This window comes from Oncorhynchus tshawytscha, linkage group LG01, assembly GCF_018296145.1.
Source record: "Oncorhynchus tshawytscha isolate Ot180627B linkage group LG01, Otsh_v2.0, whole genome shotgun sequence".
NCBI lineage: Eukaryota > Metazoa > Chordata > Actinopteri > Salmoniformes > Salmonidae > Oncorhynchus > Oncorhynchus tshawytscha.
In genome coordinates this window covers 24,808,063-24,821,452 of record NC_056429.1, presented here as the reverse complement: position 1 = coordinate 24,821,452, position 13,390 = coordinate 24,808,063, and the positions used below count along the sequence as shown (strand labels likewise).

At 46.6% G+C, this 13,390-nt stretch overlaps 1 protein-coding gene across 1 annotated transcript in view; it reads right to left on the bottom strand.

The window, feature by feature from the left end:
• Window positions 1-13,390, bottom strand: part of LOC112248247 (centrosome-associated protein 350) — a 37,372-nt gene that overhangs the window by 2,995 nt on the left and 20,987 nt on the right. The window contains exons 17-33 of the mRNA XM_042327885.1: window positions 13,179-13,319; window positions 12,828-13,015; window positions 12,505-12,668; window positions 12,149-12,348; window positions 11,040-11,227; window positions 10,708-10,795; window positions 10,451-10,603; window positions 10,091-10,248; window positions 6,716-6,960; window positions 6,297-6,484; window positions 4,710-4,842; window positions 4,073-4,233; window positions 3,835-3,971; window positions 3,679-3,749; window positions 1,815-3,586; window positions 344-802; window positions 121-267 (exon numbers count right to left, since the gene is read on the bottom strand). Of these exons, the coding sequence (XP_042183819.1) occupies window positions 121-267; window positions 344-802; window positions 1,815-3,586; window positions 3,679-3,749; window positions 3,835-3,971; window positions 4,073-4,233; window positions 4,710-4,842; window positions 6,297-6,484; window positions 6,716-6,960; window positions 10,091-10,248; window positions 10,451-10,603; window positions 10,708-10,795; window positions 11,040-11,227; window positions 12,149-12,348; window positions 12,505-12,668; window positions 12,828-13,015; window positions 13,179-13,319 (4,593 nt within the window). The remainder of the gene's footprint in view (window positions 1-120; window positions 268-343; window positions 803-1,814; window positions 3,587-3,678; window positions 3,750-3,834; window positions 3,972-4,072; window positions 4,234-4,709; window positions 4,843-6,296; window positions 6,485-6,715; window positions 6,961-10,090; window positions 10,249-10,450; window positions 10,604-10,707; window positions 10,796-11,039; window positions 11,228-12,148; window positions 12,349-12,504; window positions 12,669-12,827; window positions 13,016-13,178; window positions 13,320-13,390) is intronic.

Genomic DNA, 13,390 nt, shown 5'->3' with positions numbered 1-13,390 from the left:
AGGAGGGCAGTCACATGTGTTTGCGAGCAGAACACCACTAGTTTGAGCCTGGTATGGAACAGGGACAGTGGAGGAAGCTATACTGTTAGCAGCACACTGACGTCGGTTTCACATACACACCTGAACTCTGGTGATGTCGCCAGGGCTCTTTACTCTATGGAAGTAGGAGGAGTTCATGCGTCGAGGCTTGACCCACTGAGGCTGATGGGCGTTAGGATCCTCTGCAAAGATCTCCTGGATGATCTCCCATGTTAAGTCATATACAGCCTGCAGATAATAAGCAAATGTCAGTGGATACATTTCAATACATGACAAGGGTCATCTCTTTTCAATGTGTCTTTACCTGTCTGTAGCTGCGAACACATTGACTTTCTTGATCCTTGCCATCGCATCCCAGGAACTCCTCTGAAGGCTTAGGGACTGGGAGCCCAGTGAGAGTCTGTGTGCCCTGGCCCAGTTTAGATTGGTTCCAGATCTCCTGGGTGGCAGCGTCGACCAGCTTCTCCACCTTCGGGGTGGAGTGGGGCACCACCATGGCAGGCTGCTCAGGGAGCTTGGGCTGCCGGGGCAGCTCTGGTCTGGGTGGGGTCTTCACCTGGTCAGCCAGGTTTACTGACAGCCCCCCCTCCTCCTGCTGTTGTTGTTTCCGTTTTTGCTGCTCTCTACGAGAGCTGAGGCCATAATCCTCATCGAACCAGTCCTGCTCGTCCCCCAGTTCATCCAGCAGCTCCCGGTTCAACTCCAGCTCTGCCAGACGCTTGGTCAACTCTTCCTGACCACTAGCCCCCAACACTGGACTCTCCTATGGATACAGAGTAAGGACAAGAGTCACTAAGTGAAAACCCTAAGAAAATCTAATTTTTATTTTATTTTTTTACTTCTACTGGCATAAATATTTACATAACAAAAGAAAACAGAGCTCCAAATTGAAATGGATATACACAGAGTGTACAAAACATTAAGAACACCTTCCTAATATTGAGTTGCATAACCTTTTGCCCTCAGAACAGCCTCAATTCGTCAGGGCATAGACTCTACAATGTGTCGAAAGTGTTCCACAGGGATTTTGGCCCATGTCGACTCCAATGCTTCCCACAGTTGTGTCAAGTTGGCTGGATGTCCCTTGGGTGGTGGACCATTCTTGATACACACGGGAAACTGTTGAGCACGGAAAATCCAGTAGCGTTGCAGTTCTTGATACAAACCAGTGCGCCTGGCACCTACTACCACAACCCTTCAAAAGGCACTTAAATATTTTGTCTTTCCCATACACCCTGTGAATGGCACACATAAATCAAATCAAAATACACAATCCATGTCTCAATTGTCTAAAGGCTTAAAAATACTTCTTTAACCCATATCCTCCCCTTTATCTACATTAAAGAAGTGACATCAATAAGGGATTATAGCCTTCACTGGGATTCACCTGGTCAGTCTCATGGAAAGTGCAGCTTTTCATAATGTTTTATACACTCAGCGTAGATAAGCACGTTGGTCAAAGTTGTTGTTTGACCTTTGGACTCAAACAAATCCACAAAAAGGGTATTTTGAGGTCAAATCAACTCTGGATGGTTATCAACAGTGCTGCTAAACTCAATTATTGATCCATTCCCCTACAGCAATGTAATCAGTTCTGTTTAATCATTTACTAAGACAAATCAGCTCTTTGAAGTACTTTAGCTGAAAATATCATAAATGAAATGCATTACACATGATGTGATTGCAGGTTATCACATTATCTGAAGAAAATACTGTATATTTTAACACTTCGAACATTTACTCTATAACCGTCTCAAAATGGGATCAAAACTCACCGGCCGGTTACAGAGGTCTGGAGACGACACTTGCTCCTCTTGGTCTCCATCTAGGAAGAAGGGCAGACCATCTCTCTGTGCCACAACGTGAGCTTGGGAGACTGTGTCCCTACCCTCTTCATTAAAAAGGTCATCTTTCATTTGTTTAACAGCTGATATCTTCTCTTCTTTGGCCTTTCTGATCTGTGCGAATTGCTTCACAGCGTCTTTCATGAAGTTGTTGAGAAGCTTATCTGAAAAAGCACCGAGGGTGTCTTTCCCCACGGTCTGCTCTGGAGTAGATTTCTGATGGGTATCTAGGCCATTCCTCTCAATGATGGTAGAGGTCTCATCAAGAGTTATCTTACGGTCTATGTCAGTGATGAGACGGGTAGGTACATCTTCAAGGTCCAGAATGATGGTCTTGGTTCTTTTATTGGACATTGAATATTCTCCCTCTTTGAACTCATGTAAGTTGATCAAGTTTTTCTGGTGTTCAGCTGAATCATCATTCACATCAGTAGGTCCGTTGTCTCCAGAACGATTACGCTGAGATACACCCCCTCTTTTATTTTGCAGATTGCTTTCATGCATTTCCTCCTCAAAGTTGCATTTCTTTGGCTCGTTTTCAGATTGGTTTTCAAGGAACGAGTCCTCGCCCTCTATGGTGTCCACATAGATCTCAAACTTCTCTGGCATACAGAAGATCTTGTCCGGAGGAGCGAAGATGCCATGATCCTCCTCACACTCAAAGTACATCACCCCATCGTAGGTGCCATTGTTGCTTCCTTCAGACTTGTCCAGCTCCACTCCAGCCCAGAAGCCATTGGCAAAGCTGGTGTGGCCCTTGAATCTAAGCATACCAGGCTGGACGTTGCTCACTAAAACCCTGTCTCCAATGGCAAAGTTAGGCATTTCATCCAGTGCTGGTGAAGGTGGAGTCTGGGAAGGGGAGATAGTTGGGGAGCAGTTTGAACTAATGACCTGGGAATCCTTGGTTTGGCTCTGCAGGTCAAGTCTTTCAGAGTGAGGACTGCCACCAGGAGCTCCAGATCTTCCACTTGGCTCCTCACCAATCTCCTCCTCACTACTGTAGAAGGGGGACCTGCTGTGGGAAGCCTCTCTGGTCTCTTGGCGGGATGGTGAGGTAGGTTTGGTGCCTTGGTTTTCCTCCCTGAGTGACGACTCCACTGAGATTTCAAAGTCTTCATGATAACCATCAGCTGAAGGAGGAGAGGCATCCTTACCCTTGGTTGAAAAGTCACCCTTTGATGACAAGACATCAGACTCAGGGGTGTAGGCTCGCTCTTTGATGGGGGATGGTGACTTAGCAGATATCTCATCAACATAAAGACTGCTTATCAGGGAAATCCCTTGTTCTCCTTTCTCTGAGGAAACATGTTCTGACAGAGAATGGTGCTGCTGGGAACTTGGGCTGTGCTCTAGGTCAAGTTTGAGTAGATGGTCAAAGTGATGGTCTTCAGAGCGTGACTGAGTGTGCTCAGTTCCTTCAGACTTCACAGAATCCAGCTCCTCCATGACCTCTGACTGGTGGCTAGAGACGACACGCTCATCCCCAGAGTCGGTAGCCTGTGGCCTGGCTGGCTCCCTCAGGGGGAGTGCCCCCTCAGAGGGCTGCCTGGGGAGAGGCTCTGGGGACAGCAGGCCCCTCAGACTGTTGGTGTGCTCTGGACTCCCATACACTGGAGTTGGGGTGACAGTAGGGGGGTCCTCGTCTGAGGACTCCTCATGCCATGCTGAATATTTACTGAGCCCGGATGTTGTGATGTCATCTGACAACAAAACATGGAACAACTTGTGTTATCACAGTATGGGCACAAATGTCAACGTGGAGAAATAAACTTCTTGACAATGCACAACACACCTTGTTCAACTGGAGAATGTGGAAGTGTCTTCTCAGCTTTCTCTGAGTCAACCTTCCAGTCGGTTTCAGGTCTGGAGAGGAAAAAAACATGTTTAGATGAAGATGGACCAATTCATCAGTTTGTGCAACATACACATAGTTAGTACGTTGGTGTACCTGTAAGGAGGTGGTGGTTTAATCTTGGGCTTCTCTGTAGCTGAGGTGGGGGCCAGGATCTGAGGCTTGGCAGCAGGTGTCGAGTCCGGTTCCTTACTCAACTCAGTCTCGGTCTTCTCAATGAAATAATTGTAGGACTAGACATAAGGAAACAAACAAAGCCCAAAGTAAGTCACTGTTCTTGTTATTGCTCATTGAATGGAGCAGGGCAGGCTAGGATTCTCTGATATACACTGACCTCTAGCTGCTTCAGTAGGCTGGCCTCCTGGGCTTTCAGACGCTCTTTGTGCCTCTTCTTCTGCTCCTTCTTCAGCTGGTACACCACAGACTTGCGTTTTCGCAGCTCCTCTTTGAGGGCACGGATACGGCTCTCAATGTCGCTCTGATCTGACATAGGCTCTGTGTGACACAATAAGTACGGTTAGAATGCGAAATCCATGCCAGACTGATTAGTATAAAGTAATCCAACTTAGAACTACTGAACTCAAATTCTCAGAAGGGGGAGTAAATATTTATTTATTTGCGGTTTGTCCATCCGGACATTCATAGGCTACTCCAAAAATGCCTGCACATGTTATGTTAGTGATAAAAATCTGATGATTGAAATGTCCACTATAATAGCACAACAGAACCAGCAACGACAGTTTAAAGGACTATGACTGTAGCTCAGTGACGGCTGGGAAGCTTCCATACTCCCATAACACAACTAAGCAGGTTGAGTGTCAGGGAACTGCACGCATAATCCTTTTCTTACAGCATCATATTATGCCTGCAGTCAGTCCTCTTTCGACTCTGCTTTTCAACAGCTCTAACACAAAATAAAAATGATGTCCCGTTTTGGAGGCCCTACTGCTCCAGAGAGGGGACCAGCTCACCTGTGCGTGTGCCAGAGGGAGTGTCAGCGGCCTTGGGGTCGTGGCTAGAGGTCCTGGAGGAGGAGCGGAGCTGCATCTTGCTGCTGCCCTCTGGGTGTGTGTTAGTGCTGAGGCTGGCTTTTGGTGAAGGAGACTGTACAACAGAGGAAAAGGATAGGGCCCAAGGGGAATTCAGGACAGTCTCACATTCACCACAACAGCATGCCCCAAACTAACTAACCAAGACACACCAAAACTCACACACATACACAAAAACAAACACACTCAAAAGGCAGTGTCTCTAACGGTACATGCACAGATGCCTTTCTGTGACATTTAGACTTGAGTGTTTCTGCTTACATCTCATTTGCATGTGGCTTCTAAATTCCTGAGACGATTTAAATAACCCCAAATAACTATAGTGACATCTAGCTCCATAAGATGAGCTCACAGGAATGAATGAAAGAAGTGATTTTTTAAAAGTGTTTTCCTCTTTACCCAATAGGGCAGTTAATTGAGTATTTATTAATGTCACACTCAAATAACAATCAAGTAACACATTAACTGTGCACAAGGAAAGTGACAATTCCCTGAAAGAAGCAACTGAGTCTGGACAAAGGCCGACATTCACTGAGCTGCCTAAAGCCTCTTCCCCCTCAGGAGGCTGAAAAGATTTGGCACGGGCCCCCAGATTCTCAAAAAGTTCTACAGCTGCACTATTGAGAGCATCTTGACTGGCTGCATCACCGCTTGGTATGGCAACTGCTTAGCATCCGACCGTATTGCGCTACAGAGGGTAGTACGTGCGGCCCAGTACATCACTGAAGCCGAGCTCTCTGTCTTTCAGGACCTTCTAACCAGGCGGTCAGGTGAAAGCCCTAAAAATAATCAAAGACTCCAGCCAACCAAGTCATTGTCGGTTCTCTCTGCTACCGCACGGTAAGCGTTACCGGAGAGCCAAGTCTGGGACCAAAAGGCTCCTGAACAGCTTCTACCCCCAAGCCATAAGACTGCTCAACAGTTCATTAAATGGCTACAGGGATTTTGTTCCTTTTCACCCCCTACCCAGATGTACATAGTACTTCAATCACCTAACCAAACCTACAATTCCCCCTCAATCTATCACTCCAATTACCTCGTACTCCAGCACACTGATTTGTTACCGATACGACGTATATTTCATTGTGTTAATATTTTATTTGTATCTATTTGTTAATTTTCTTACTGCATTGTTGGAAAAGGGGTCATAAGTAAGCATTTCACGGTAAAGTGTACACTTGTATTCGGCGCACGTCACAAATTAAATTTGATGGGAAGAGAGCTAACAAAGTCTCACTTTGCTCTCAGGAGGGATAATACTTGGAGCATGCGCGTTGACAGATTCTGGTAACTCATACAATTCCTTGCACAGCTCCTCCATCTACACCCAGGACTTAGACTCCCCCTCTGTGAGCAAGAGAGTAAGGCCCTGTGCATGTTGCTTTTTTTGTGTGGGAGGGGGACAATAAAACAATCTAATCTTATGGAAGGGTTCATAAACAAATGTAATCAATGTATTTCTACTGTAGTAATAGATAACATGACACCACAACATGCACAGGGCCTTACTCTCTTGCTCGCAGGGGGAGAGTCCAAGTCCTGGGTGTAGATGGAGGGGCTGTTCTGGGTGGAGGGCAGCTCAGAGACAGAGCCAGGCTGATCAGTGGAGGGGATGTCTGGCTGCTGGGACCCAGAGAGCTCGGTGAGCACGCTGGAGCCAGTCACTACTGGGGAGTAGTCACCCTCACTCACAGAGTCTGCGGAGAGACACAAAGGTCAAGAGCAGATGAATACACCTGCAGCCTCAAACATGGATATGCAGCTTGCTGTATGATGTTCTCGCCTTCATAAAAGTATACGACACAAGGCAAGCAAACTCATACCTGATAACAGGCAATAAACAGAAACTACTGCATACTACAGCATGTGCTAATTTCATCTCATACAATAGGCCTATAGCTCAGTGTCGGTCAACAGCGGTCTCTCACCTCTGTCAGTCTTTCCCTCAGGATCGTGCTGGCCAGAGCTGGCATTGGGGCTGGCGTTGGAGCAGTCTCTGTGATCTGACCTCTGGTCTCCGTCTCTAGGACGCTCTCTGTCCCAGGCAGCCAGGGCCTGCTTCTCCATCTGCCTCACCTCAGCCTCCTCAGCATCCAGCCTCTGCTTCCACTCCAGCAGCTCCTCCGCGTGCCTCCGCCGATGCATCAGACCCTGCTCCCGCTTGGTCAGGAACCTGGTGGTGGGGAGGACAGGAGGAAGGGAGAGAAAGCATAAAGAATGGTAGGTGCAATTGGTGTGAGAAGCAGTGAAATGGTTGCAATGTCGCAGAAGCAAGTGGAGTCATCAGCAGTCCAACCAGTCAACCCAACCACCCCCTGCGCATCTTCACTGCAAACTAAAACCTCCGGGACGGTCCACATACCTCAGACATGGTTTAATTTTGACACCATAGTGCACAAGTCATCCACACTCTTCCCCCAACAACAGAGTACAAACATTTGATCAAAATGGATAAAACAGGCACAAAGAGTAGTAGTTATGTTCAATCAGTTGGTTTGACCCCAGGGCTTAACATCACTGTAGGACACCCCACAAAACATCAGTCAAAGACCACCAATGGTTAAAAAAACACATTGCAGATTGTAAGTCAAAATGTCTATGGGTGTAACGTCGACATGAATTCTACACAACACAAGAGTCAAAATGCATTTCCCATGGATACTGCGGAAAGAAAATACTTTCAAAATGGTTTCTCCATTGCTTTGATTTATAATGTACATTGAAAAGAACTGGTTCATTATGCACTGCAAGTTAATCAGCTATTTTGCACATTGACTATAATTAGTAGAAGTGCCAGACAGTACTGTGTTTGCTTGTCTCTCTTTTGCGCACTAGTACAGCTTTGGGTTAGACTGTGCTCCCAATTCTATTAAGCCCACTTGCAATACATACTCATTAGCCCATCACAAGCAACAGTTACCTAATCAGGAACGTCGGTGAAGATTTACTGGGCTCATTGAACAGATTAAACCCCTCTATCAATGCTAAAGCACCGGCCAAAGGCACTGCTTCTTTTGCATGGATGGTGTGTAGCCTAATATCTTATAATTTACTCTGGACATTGGACATTTCTTCAACAAAAGTAGTGAGTGACATGAATATGAGAAAGTCATGCAGATCCTGATTCATTCACTCTGAATGAGTTAAATGAGCCCCTCAAAGCAACACCACAGAGATTGGAGAGCTCTCGCTGTTCAATGGGAGTCTCGTTCAAATCAGGCCAACTGTATTAAAAGGAATATGACCTTTGACCTTAGCAGACCAAAGTGAGGTCATTTCATTACTGGCAAAAATGCCTTTCGTTTTTTCACTTCTTGTTTAATTTCTGTGCCCCTTCATGCATATGGTTGTGAACGTACATGCAATGCCTGGTTTGTGTTGCCAACAGGATGCCATTGGGTGTTAATTCAAGCTTTCACTTCACACTTCCTGGAAAAAAAGGAAATTGTGAGGTGGGAGCTGAACACAAGCATGGTCCTTGGGACAGGGGGCAGAGAAGGAGAGGCAGCAGTGAGAGGCGAGAGCAGCACTGTACCTGACCAACTGGATGTAGATAAACAGCTGGAGGTAGGGGAAACAGACACTGCGAGATGCCCAGTGGTGGGCCGTAAACGGAGAGAAATAGTAGTGAACAGGAGAGCAGTGTCTACAACCAAACAAAGCAAGGACACGTGACACAGGAAAAACCCCACAAAATATGAGTTGGAGAATGAGAAAACAGCCAATTAGAGAGAGAATACAGTAGTGATTAAGCATGTGCTTAATTGTACTGAATGTTTCATGGTTTCATTCAAAGAGAAGTAATGTAGTTAATCTGCCAGGGTTTTGTGTTGGTGGCAGAGCTTAGAGGGGTATTAAAACTCAGTCCTTTTCATCAGGAGTTGGCCAGGACATGGCAAGATGTGCATGTGTGTCTTTGGAGCTGGACTCCAATAAAGAGCAGGTGTGTAGGAATGGGCAGCCATGTGTGAAAGCGTGCGGCAGTGCCAGAGACTGATAAATTATAATCCTAAAAAGGTTAAGAGAGGCCTTTGTCTCATGTTGCACCTCAGAGGATATAGTGCTTCTCCTTAATTAAATGCACTGGGTGTTTTGCGAGATTAGATTATTTTAGCAAAAAGTTGCAAATGTAGTGGTGGGTGATAATTGTTTTTAAGTACTGGTAACTAAAATCTGATTTAGGCTTTATTAGACTAAAACACTGGCTAAATCACACATTAACCTTCACTATGATCCACAACAACACTAGAGCATTATTAAAAGAGACAGTGTTAACATATTGAAATGGCAGGTTGTTAGACTACCAATGCAAGCAGACAGAGGCGTGGCTACAAGCAGCTTGTTAGTTCCCTATAGAAAATAAAGTCTAGGCTCAAATTGACAGTTACCTCCCACTTTTAGCTGTGATATTGGGTACATTCAGTTTCATGATTTTTGGTAGATTATTCAATTCAAGGAATCATTCGCTCTCGGCCTACAATTTGTACTGATCACGTTGCTATTGAACGAAAGTTACAAATCCTTAAACACCACAACAACTGAACGTTTGTTAGGACCTGTACTGCAGAATGCAAAAGCATAAGAATGAGGTCAGTCGGAGTGCAGGTCTGGCTGTTTAACCATTGTGAGAGTCCCCTCCAGTCACATGACCACATTGTTAAAAGACTAAAACCTGCCCTCGCTGCTTGTATGAGACACCAGACAGACATTTTACACTACATATGGTACATTTTGAAATAAGTACAGAGCTTGGAGAAGATGCAGTCTGAATAACTAACATGTATGTATAGCAGGGTTCCCCAACTGGCTGTTCGCAAAGTGGTTTTAAATGGCCCCCCCAGGTTTTCTGCGCAAACAAAAACAATCTGCCCGCGGCTGAATCTAGTTGATGATCCCTGATCTATAGAGGACATGGAGCATGCTTATATTCATATCCACACCACAGAAGAATTAAGGTTTCTAGTCAAGTCAATCCCTCACTTTCACAAGGCAACAGCAACTTCCATCAAATGATTTACAATAACAGAAGCTCTGAAGCTGGTACATCATTCCTTGTGATTAACAAAGGAAACCATTTTTAATGATTGATATGCCCAATATGGTTTTGTTAGATCGTCAGTCTAAGACAAGTTAACAATCACACCCATAAAGATAAAGCTATCAAATATGGTCATTTCAGCGGTTTAAAAGTTGGTATAAATTGTGTCCATCTTATTATAAGCCCTGAAGTAGAAAAAAAGAGCCCATGACAAAGACTTCCAATAAGACATTTAGGTCAATAGGTTAATAGATGTTTAAATTACTTCTTATCCATGTGAGAGCGCATCTTCTTGAGCTTCTGCATGATGCTGCTGGTCTCACTGCCAGACACTGAGAGAGGAGAGGCGCTGCGCACGTCCCCGTCAGTCTTCGCAGCACTGGGGGAGGTTGCCCCTTCGACGTGCTCCGACACTGGAGTCTCCTGTAGGACATAGATGGTTACACACTCACACACCAGAAATGAAGAAGAGCACAAGACCCTTTCAAATCTTAAATGGAACCATGCAGTATTATTTTAGACAAATGCATAACACAAAGCATCTCTTTCTGAGGATTAGCTCAATATCTCCATAATTAACACATTCCCAGATATGAATATGATGTAAGAAGGTGGTAGTACTGACTGGTGGGGTGTCCCCGGTGCCGACACACTTGAGGCGCTCCTTCAGCTTGAGGGTGGTGTATCTCATTCTCGCTATCTCCTCCTGCTGTTTGAGAAGCAGCTGCCTCTCCTTCCTGGCTGCCCTGTTGGCCTCCTGCAGACGCTTGATCTCCGCCTGGAAACACACACAGACAGGGTCAACGGTCATGGTCACTTAGCATTACAGATGAGCAGTGATGGGAGCAGGTGAGATGGGCAGAGATTTTGTTGGTTAGTTACCTGTTCCTGTTGAAGTTTCATCAGTAGGCCTCTCTGCTTCTTTCTGATGGGTGGCATCTTGTCATCCTCACCCTTGTCTCTGAGGCGCCTATGAGGTCAGAAAGGAGAAACAGTGAGAACATGAATGCAAAATGAGGACAGAAGTGCCTCATGCGAAAGAAATTCAACAGAACCCATTGACCAACACTAGACTAATAGTTTTGGTCAATGTGTTCTACTGAATTTCAGTCGCACATTTTCGTATGATGGAAAACAAAAAAACTTTGGCATTAGCGGAGAATGAGACAATATTTATTCAGAAAACATTGATCCTAATAAAAGTAAACCAGTGCCTTTTCTGATGCTCCAGCCAGGCGAGCTCGGCCTTGGTCTTCTCCTTAAGGGCCTTCTGTCGCAGGCGCAGCAGGGAGCTCTGGTGGTGGGCGCGCACCTCCTCCTCCTTCATGTACTGACGCACCATGTCCATGGTGAACCTGGAGAAGCTGTCCTGTCCGCTGGAGAAGGGCATGCTGCCGTCCTGCTGCCGGGAGCGGGAACAATGAGTCACTAACACATCACAAAGCCTTATCAGTCAGGAAACCAGGCATACACAGAGAGCAAACAGTGGTAGATGGAAGATCATTCTGGCCACTGGTTACATGCTCCCTCCAGCTGGCAAACAAATTGAGGCGAGGGAGAGGCTACTGGCCTTGGTGGTTACGATATAGAATCAGTGTTGTAAACGCCAGTGTATCCAGAGCGCTGTCAAAACACCTGGGGCCAATGAAGGCCAAGGTATGTACAAGATCATCCCTACATGTGGCAGCCAGGTGTGACCACAACCTCTCCTAGCCGCACCACAACCTCTCCTAGCCGCACCACAACCTCTCCTAGCCGCACCACAACCTCTCCTAGCCGCACCACAACCTCTCCTCCACCTGCTGTGTTTGAGGGGACCAGGTATGGGTCAGGGAGGGAACGATACAGCCAGGCAGGGAATCTCCCAGAACCCAGTTAAGCGGGGCCGGGGCACACAGAACGTTGATTGTGCCCAGGGTAGTAATGAGTTGAGCAGGCTTTCCCAGTCTTTCTGATGCCATGGCCAGTGGAGCCCTACAAGGCAGGCAGCTCTTTCCAGGCGTCAGTATGGCTAGGCACAATCCCGCATACTGAACCCTTCAGAGAGGCAGGGAGCTACCACTGTGGCTTGACATTAAGAGCTAAGACAAATGCTGCTGCCAACATATTAGACAGAAGCTATAATTTCACCATTACTGCGGTCAAATCGGGCTAAATGTGGATAAGCATTATACGCTGGTGACTTTAAGGAGAAACCTCCCAAAGTAAACTAGTACATTTAAGCTTTTGGATAAGTGCTAAGATTTCAGCCAATCATTATGTATTTGAGTAGTCTTGCTACCTTGCCAGCATTACAGTTATTGAAATGAGGTGGCAAACTAACCTTGGAGCTGTCCTGTGCTGCGGGGTTCTCCAGACTGGGAACATCATCTGACTCCTCGTGAGGAACTCTATTCTTCTCCAACACTCCACGCCGGTGAGACTCGGACGGCAGCAGCGAGCGGAACGAACGCTCCTCAATTTCATCCTCCGTCATGGACTCGTCAAACTTCAGAGAGTACTCTGTACCCACTGAGGCGCTGTCTTTATGGGGACAGATTGTTGGGGAGAGGAACATTGTTTTCTCTTTCTAAGAGACTTCAGGCTATTTATGCATCAAACGATTATTATGCATAGCCTGTTTGTGATAATGGCTCCCTTCCAATCCCCACAATGAGTCCTATGAACCCCTGGCCTCACCTTTCTCATCCAGTAGGGACTGAACACGGTCACTGGGGATGGAGTCTTCAGCTGCTGTATGGGTCACAGCCTCCACCAGTGAGCTGTTACCCGTCTCCAACTTCCTCCTCTGTCTCTTCTCATAGGAGGCCAGGGAGGGACTCCGGTGGCTGCTTTCTCCACCACTGGGGGGGTACAACGCAGAGAGGACATGTGAGGGAGAAAACCAATTGCTTATCTAGCCATGCCTATAAAGTTTAACCTGACCAAGCCAAGTATGCTGACAAGGAGAAACATCTACCGGTGTCTGTCTGTGAGGAACACCAGAGTGTGAATTCCAGTACCTGATGTTGGGTCTCCTGAAGGGGGTGGAGTCAGAGCGGCTGTCCAGGGAGAAGGGCTCCTCGGTCTTGTTCTTGGCAGAAGACATCTCACCCATGAAGCTCTGGTGATGCTGCCTCTGCTGGTCAAACAGGGTGCTGATGGGAGCAGCAGCAGGGTCACCGATCTGAGAACAGGCCAGCTCCGTCATCTGAGGAGAGAGCAACTAAGTCAGCAATATATCAACTGAAAGAAACTGTGTCGAGAAGCAAGAGTCAGACATTTGCAAATACATGCAACAGTGATGAAACAAACCAAGCCCAGTGACGGGCTGTAGGGACAAGAGTGGAGGGGGAGAGCGAGAGTGTTCGGACCTCTTTGATCTGGTGGGCCGCTACAGCCGTATAGCGTACAGACTCGGCCTGTTGGCTGATCATCTTAGCGTTGGCCTCCTGCATGCCTCCCAGAGACTGCTGCTGGGTCTGAGCCATGTTCTCCTGCAGCTCCACGTGAGCCTGCAACGACACACACACAGTTCTGTTACTGAACCACACTACAGCCTACACACGTCTAGTAAAATAGCTCC